We start from the raw sequence: 8,049 nt of genomic DNA, 5'->3' as shown, positions 1-8,049 counted from the left end.
AATAGATGTTGAGGCTGATATTTTGAAAATCACAAAGAAGTCTCATGAAAACATTCTGGTGTCATCACTGGAGGCAACAAACACATGCAGTGACAGGGTGTCCTCTCATGACCATGTAAACGGGCAGTTTGCACATGCCTTAGAACAACATTATTTACAGTTCAATGAACAGATTAGCTACTATCTGTAACCTACACCTTGGGAATAGTCCAAATCAAAAACACAAGAAAAAAAAATAATGAAACTATATTGTTTACTTTGAAAGATGACCAAAAGGACACTAATTTGAATTAATGGCATCATCAAATTGTAAACATTGTCCAAAAGACATCTAAAATGATTGGAACATTTCAGAAATTAAAGCCATTAAGGGTCACATGTAACATAAAACACAACTTTGCAGATTCTAATATCTTTCGGTATGCACTTGCCAAAACAAATCACCAAAAATGTCAATTCAACCTATAAAGTTGAAAAAAAAACGCAATGAAAAAAGCCTGGGAAATCGGAGTTCAAATAATTCACTAAATTTCCCCCCGCGCTGGGTGAAAAAGTGGTTTCAACGGCTATGCTGCGTTGTGCCCATAATGCATGCGCAGTGAATAGGTTTGCAGAGCTTAAAACAGTATGCTTGCCCACAGTATGAGGTCGTGAGCAGTAGTCTAATCATGGTTGTGTATACAAACAAGTAGATAATCTACTCGTTACATAAAAAGACAAAACATGTTTATTGTGATAAGCAGACTCTGTCACAGAGGAAACTCAATGTCTGGTATATTGACATCTATATGTCTGTCTGTCTGTCTGTCTGCCAGTGGCAATATGCAATACATAACTTCAATCACTGACCATATTGCATTTAACACCTATTTGGCTTATGAGCCATACATAAAGAGCTGGCTGGGCATATTGGCAAATTAACCAGTGGCCAATGAAAATGGTTTGTTACACTTGAGTGCACACCCACCGGCTCTGACTGGGTTTGGTATCATGGCTGTTTCGTTTCAAGGGAGGTAAATCCAAGTAAAAAAAATTGCACTTTTGATTTACAATCATACGTTTATAATTTGGTTTATATGCATTTTATATATCATGAATAAGTGTTTTAGTTATGTTGAGTTTTTGGGTTGCATGCTACCTTTAACTAAAACAACACCAGTTTTTCTCCATGATTGACTGAGGTAATCTACATAATCTTTTATTCCATCAGCAGTTCCAATGTGGACTAATATTCGCTCAATTGTGACCCTTTTTATTTATTTAGAATAAATGTTAATGTTGCCATGGAGGTGATAATACCTTACTTCAAAGAATGTCCACTGACTGTTGTTCAAAGACAAACTGTTACAAGCTTTAGAAAGTATTGTTAAAATTAGAACAATGGATTCGTATTAATCTTGTCTTAAATGACAATGTTGGTCTTTCATTTACTGAAAATTAGATTTTTTTCAAATAAGTACATATCTATATCTCTCAAACAAACATTTTCTTAGTTAACTTCTGGTGGAGAACTTGTCCCCAATCCTTTTCTTGAATGACAAAAAAACCCGTTTCAATCAATAAGCACAATCAAACCTCTAAGTGACAAACCTGTTATTATATTTGATAGTAATTGATAGGATAGCGAAAACAGGTCATCACTGAATCACAAAAAAGTTCTATTCACAAATAATCAAACTCTACTCACAAGACTGTGGACTGTTCCATTACACCCGTAGGTGTAACCCTACTCTACTCACAAGACTGTGGACTGTTCCATTACACCCATAGGTGTTACCCTACTTTACTCACAAGACTGTGGACTGTTCCATTACACCTGTAGGCGTTACCCTACTCTACTCACAAGACTGTGGACTGTTCCATTACACCCGTAGGTGTTACCCTACTTTACTCACAAGACTGTGGACTGTTCCATTACACCCGTAGGTGTTACCCTACTTTACTCACAAGACTGTGGACTGTTCCATTACACCCGTAGGTGTTACCCTACTCCACTCACAAGAAATATGAAACCTTTTCTTGTTACTATTTCTTCAAGGCAATATAAGACATGTGATACTTCAAGAATTTTTTTTTTTATTTTAAAAATCAAATACTGATTGAATAAAATTTACAAATCCTGATTTACAAGGAGATTGAACATCAAGAAATCTGAATTTCAACATGAACTACCATGTAAAACAATCATTAATGGATACAATTTACTACAATGTACCATTTGTTCAATGCTAAATCTTCATGCCTGTGATATCATGTTCCGCATCAGAAGCAATCACTAAAATCATTATACCATTTTAATCAGATATCAGTCACATATGCAGGGTATGAGTGAAAGAAGAGAAAATTAGATGGGCATCCTTGGAGTTGTGTCAGCTGAATCAATATAACATGTATCATGAATGACACCAGTGCCATCAAATACATTAAACTCTCATCCCTGGATATGTATGGATTTCATGTTTTCAAATGAAGTGAGAATCCAAACTATTTAAAACCACTTCCATAAACATACAATGGAAAATCTTCTACTGCAAATTTCTGTTTAACTCATGGTTTTTAATTTTATCATATCTCGTGGGTTGTTAGTATGTGTCTTCTATTTCATGATAGAGATGATCGGATTAGAAACCTCACAGCATAAATAGGACCCCCCACTCCCAGAATTAAAAATAAAATAAGAAATGAAAATAAAAAAAAAATAGCTTTCTGCCATTTAACAATAACAATAATCAAAGTAAACTTCATTCTGATTCACTGACCCATCTTCTCCAACAGTAAACCAATGCTGTAGTTTGCAAATATGAATGAACATCCAATGACAACATGAAACATTCACATAGTAGGTTTCCTGCTCCACTGCAGCATTATTTGTGAAAGTGTAAATGTTGGCTCAGCAACTGAAGAAGTCCTAATGTGGGTGGGGCTGAATTACATTTGTTTTTAACAACATTCAAAAGCATACATTTCTCTTGTATGTTACCTGAATGGTTGCAAATTCCATTCATAAAAATATGAGTAGTTGAAGGGGATTCATACCAAAATTTATACAAGAAAACTGAAGTTACAACATTCTCATACAAACATATCAAGAGAACTGAATACAGTGTGAATGAAATCACAGCCACGAATGATGTAACAGTAGGTCACTTGAGATGCTGCACAAAACTTGTTTGTATCAATATGCTTCTCAGAGAAACAGGTGAATCTGATCACATCCTTAGTATGTTCTTCCCTGTAGATAGCATCAGCAACACTGCCAGTATCCACACTGAGAATGCAGCTGTACGTGGAGTCTAGTCTCTACTGCTACCAAGCTCACAAGTATCACCATAAATGAATTTCTCGTATTTCTCCTATTATCTGACTAGATCTCTGCAGTGCCTGAAACAAAAATTTTAAAAACTTATCATTGTTAACAATTCAAAGATTACCTCTTAAAAACATCCTTTATTTCAACTGTCATCAAAGCTGAAACTGAGAATCTCTATATTTTCCTCACAAGTTCTCATAACTCTCATCTATCCAATGTGCCCGATACTTTTGATAATGTGCAAAAGCAAGATAACATGACTTCTTTCCAGTAATAAATATCAACCAAACCAAAGAAGATGTTCTGCTTGATTGGCAGTTTAGAAGAGGTGTTTCCTCTGATTACATCATTCCAAGAATTCACTAAAAAGCAAATAACTGTCATTTTCACTACATTCATTCCTAAACATGTTTTGATCCAATTAGCTCTTAATATTGCTAGCTACCACCATGGTATGATTACACAATGCCATTTAGAAAGTGGTCCAATGCAACACATGTCATATTTGGGATTTCGCTTTCTCAGTAAAGTACAAATTCTAGTACTCTTTTGGTTGAGTCCCATTTGGGATTTGATCCTGCACCCACAGAGTCAGGCACCTAATCGCCAGCACACAAAGTCAGCTGCCTAACCCGCTCAGTGGAAATCACAGTGTGTGAATCAAGATGTGTGAATGACTAGTGTCTGAATAATCAATCACCCAATTTAGGCTGTAGGCAAAATTAAGGATGAGTGAGATATTACGCTAACAAGAGTTTGAAAAGTGGTCAACGGTTGTTGTGACCTGAAAGTAAGGTCAAGGTCACCCAAATCAACTGGTATCTGCATAATCCCCAATGTAGGTTGACACCAGATTTGAAGCCATTGGGTACAACAGTTCATGAGGTATGATGTTAGAAAACAAAAGCACGAGCGATTGAGTGAGTGAGTGAGTTTGTTTAGTTTTACACCGTTAAATTCCAGCTATATGGTACAGAAAATCCAGTGATCAGCAGCATGAGCATCGATCTGTGCAAGTGGGAACCGATGACGTGTGTCAACCATGTCAGCGGGTCTGACCACCTGACAGCATTAGTCGCCTCTTATGACAAACATGGTCGCCTTTTATGGCAAGCATGGGTTACTCAAGAGACGACAAAAACACCCCAAGCTAACCAAGAAGGTACTTAATACTGCCAAAGCGATTCTGCAAAAACTACACAAAGCAAAACAACACACCACTTAAAACCATACAGTGAGAATAAAAACAGCCAATGATGAGTTGAATTTTTTTGTAATATACAACGGTAGCAGGATGCAACAGGGAAACATTACCGTAGCACAAAGAACAAAAAAATATAGTAAATAACGCAAATATATAATATCCTAAACGTCCAGCACCTCAAACTCGCCCTTGGGATTGATGTGTCACTAGCTTCATGGCAGCATTCAATTGGGATACTTTTTGATCATGTTTTCCAATATGTGATTTTCTAAATAAAATTGATATTTTATACTTATCCTGACTCATGCTTAATAGCTTACTCTCCTCTTCCTGGCGAAGGTAGCAGAACACCTGAAATCCCTTGAAGTTCCCTTCTAAAAGAAGCGGATATAACATTCACATTCACCTATGAGTTACCTCCCCTCCCGTGCACCTGGTCAGCTGATCGGCCATGATACTCACTCTCTCCTATAGCCGCCTGACACGAGAACACAAGAATTCAGCGTGTCTGCGAGGGGCAGCTGGGGGGGCTTTCACCACGAGTCAGGATAGTGTAAAATATCAATTTTATTCAGAAAATTACATATTTTTCCTTATCCTGATTGATGCTTAATTGCTTACAGAATCTGATGGAAACGGTGGTGGGTCAGACCATGCTGGATTCTGCTGTCTGTTGTAAATTACGTCCAATAACAGGAACTTGTAATGGCAATAATTCAGTCTTATTATTCTCATATTCATTGTAGATTTTTTGGGGGAATCATATCCAGTCGAAAAAGCTTCATTGACTGGTTCGTGATGGCACTAATAGCTAGTGTCTTGTTGGCTTCTGACGCAAGTAATTATCACGATAAAAAATCGAAGCTAGTTGCGACCTTTCCTCATATTAATTATCTTCATAATGAATACAAACTCATAATCACTCATGCTAGTCTGTTCAAGACGTGTGCATAGACTTTCCACCAATATACTCCACAGAGCATCTGGCTTCCACAAGTCACGTGAAAAATCGGAAGAGTTAAGTCACCGTCATTGGGGAACTGTTAGTTGCTGAGCAACGACAAGGGGTCCACACTGATGAATGCCAGTCACGTCCTCCGTTCCTCTCACAGGTGATGGTTGGCAAACACCATATCTGACTTCCCAAAACAGTCTTCCATAACAGTAGATAGCGAGCAATTCCCATGTAGCGCTAGTGTAGAGGCTAGAGCTCTGACTTCATGTGGGTTAGAGGCTCTTGGGTCTTATCCTGCTGCTTTACATGCTCTAAGTATAACAGCTCTGATCCACACTGAGATAGTGTTGCAGGATACTTCCGTGGGTATCTCAGTAGATACGGGGATGAATAGGTGCTTGAACCGTTGTGTTCTAGACTTGGTACGTGCAATGTATATTTTCAATGCCCTCACTGGACATAATGATAAATCTTGTGTATCATGTGGTCCTAAGATTGAAGACAAGGACGGTATACGGACCTGTCTATCCGGTTGATTCTTTGCTATCAAAATCCCATCTTAGACCTAAATGGTGACTTGTATCAAAGCTTGTTTGATTAAAGTCTAGAGCATGAAACTCCGATATTTACTTGCGGCCAGGGCAAGTAAATATTGTGTCTTTTGAGTGAAGATTTCAATTGAGGCTCGATCAAGTGGTTCATATGCATCACTTGTGAGATGTTGGAGTACAATATTTAGATCCCATGCTGGAGCTCTAAATCTATGTTGTTGATCTTTCAACTTGAATGAACATAGTAAAGCAATGAGTTCTGGTACTTTAGACAGTTTGGTCCCTGTTCCCATGGTGAAGACTGAGCTGAGAGCAGCTAACTATGTAGATAATATAGAACCCTTCTGACCCTTAGACTGATGTAAATACCATAAATAATCTGCTATTTGAGGATGAGTTGCCTTGTTCGCCGAAAATCCCTTTTTTCTGGTGTATGTCTCAAACCGTTTCCACTTGTCCTCATAAAGTGTAACATATGTCATATTTGGGATTTCACTTTCTTAGTAAAGTACAAATTCTAGTACTTTTTTCGGTTGAGTCCCATCCGGGATTCGAACCCGCACCCTCAGAGTCAGGCACCTAATCGCCAGCACACAAAGTCAGCCGCCTAGCCCGCTCAGCCACCGCGACTTCCACAAAAATGAAAGTCGGACAACTGGTAGTCTAGACTGCGTACTTTGTGTACCCCTCTGATGAGTGTAAATTGGCACGGCTCCCACGGCCGAAAGCTATGATTACACGATGCCATTTAGAAAGTGGTCAAATGCAACATATGTCATATTTGGGATTTCACTTTCTTAGTAAAGTACAAATTCTAGTACCGTGGGAGCCGTGCCAATTTACACTCATCAGAGGGGTACACAAAGTACGCAGTCTAGACTACCAGTTGTCCGACTTTCATTTTTGTGGAAGTCGCGGTGGCTGAGCGGGCTAGGCGGCTGACTTTGTGTGCTGGCGATTAGGTGCCTGACTCTGAGGGTGCGGGTTCGAATCCCGGATGGGACTCAACCGAAAAAAGTACTAGAATTTGTACTTTACTAAGAAAGTGAAATCCCAAATATGACATATGTTGCATTTGACCACTTTCTAAATGGCATCGTGTACTCATAAAGTGTGCAAGTGCATTTGCATAAATCTAAGGTGACTGCTTTCGCTGCTCTCAGCAAATATCCTCTGCGTTTCAGACAAGTATTAATACGGTCCATACGTGAATACAAAATACCAATGGTTGGCCGTGCATTTGCTTTGTGTGGGGATGAATGAGAAGATTCTTCCACTCTGGTAATTGTAAAGTTGGTTGTCCTGACTCTTCTACCAGAGTTGGAAACAAATCTCTCGTTGGCCGGTAAGGTGCGACCAAAATTCTCTTTGTTTGTCTAATTTTCTCGATGACCTTTGGTAACAGTACTGGAGGGGAAACGCGTATGCGTTTATTCCTTCTCATGGAATGCTGACAGCGTCACTCCCCCAGGCTAAGGGATCTGGTACTGGCAGCACAAAAGTTGTTGTCTGTTTGTTGAATCTCGTTGGAAATAGGTTTATTTGCAGTGATCCGAAAGTTTGACTGATTAGTTGAAATGCTTCCCGATGCAGCATCTATTCTGTTGGAGGTGGACGCAGGGGACGAAATAAGGCGTCTGCCATGATGTTGCAGGCTCCAGGTATGTGACATGCTTTTACTTGAAGATTCAAATAAAACTGTCGACTAGTTTGAACAGTTGAAATGTTAGGCGTAGTAGAGATAGTAATCTTGTTGACCCCTGTTTGTTTATGTAAAATGCTACTGTTGAGTTGTCCATGTGGATCATTAATAACTTGTTTCTTAATACTGTCGACCAGTGGTGGATGGCATGAATGACCGCTTTCATTTCCAACTGGTTGATGTGAAGAGCCTGTTCCTCTTTGTTCCAGATTCTTGCTGCTACCTCGTTTCTCAGATGAGCTCCCCATCCATGTAGAGATGCATCTACGTAAAGGTGGTTGTTGAATACCGGCTCTAACACATAGGTTCCTGCGCAGACATTCGATC

General features: G+C 39.0%; 1 protein-coding gene across 1 annotated transcript in view; it reads right to left on the bottom strand.

Moving 5' to 3' along the window:
- Positions 1–3,025: 3,025 nt before the first annotated feature.
- Positions 3,026–8,049, bottom strand: part of LOC137295549 (dynamin-1-like protein) — a 77,903-nt gene continuing 72,879 nt past the window's right edge. Inside the window, exon 15 of the mRNA XM_067826937.1 lies at positions 3,026–3,381. Within this exon, the coding sequence (XP_067683038.1) occupies positions 3,325–3,381 (57 nt within the window). The 3' untranslated portion in view covers positions 3,026–3,324. The remainder of the gene's footprint in view (positions 3,382–8,049) is intronic.

Source organism: Haliotis asinina, chromosome 9 (genome assembly GCF_037392515.1).
Source record: "Haliotis asinina isolate JCU_RB_2024 chromosome 9, JCU_Hal_asi_v2, whole genome shotgun sequence".
Lineage (NCBI taxonomy): Eukaryota > Metazoa > Mollusca > Gastropoda > Lepetellida > Haliotidae > Haliotis > Haliotis asinina.
The sequence above is the reverse complement of the archived record's forward strand: the minus strand, read 5'-3'. Positions and strand labels throughout refer to the sequence as shown.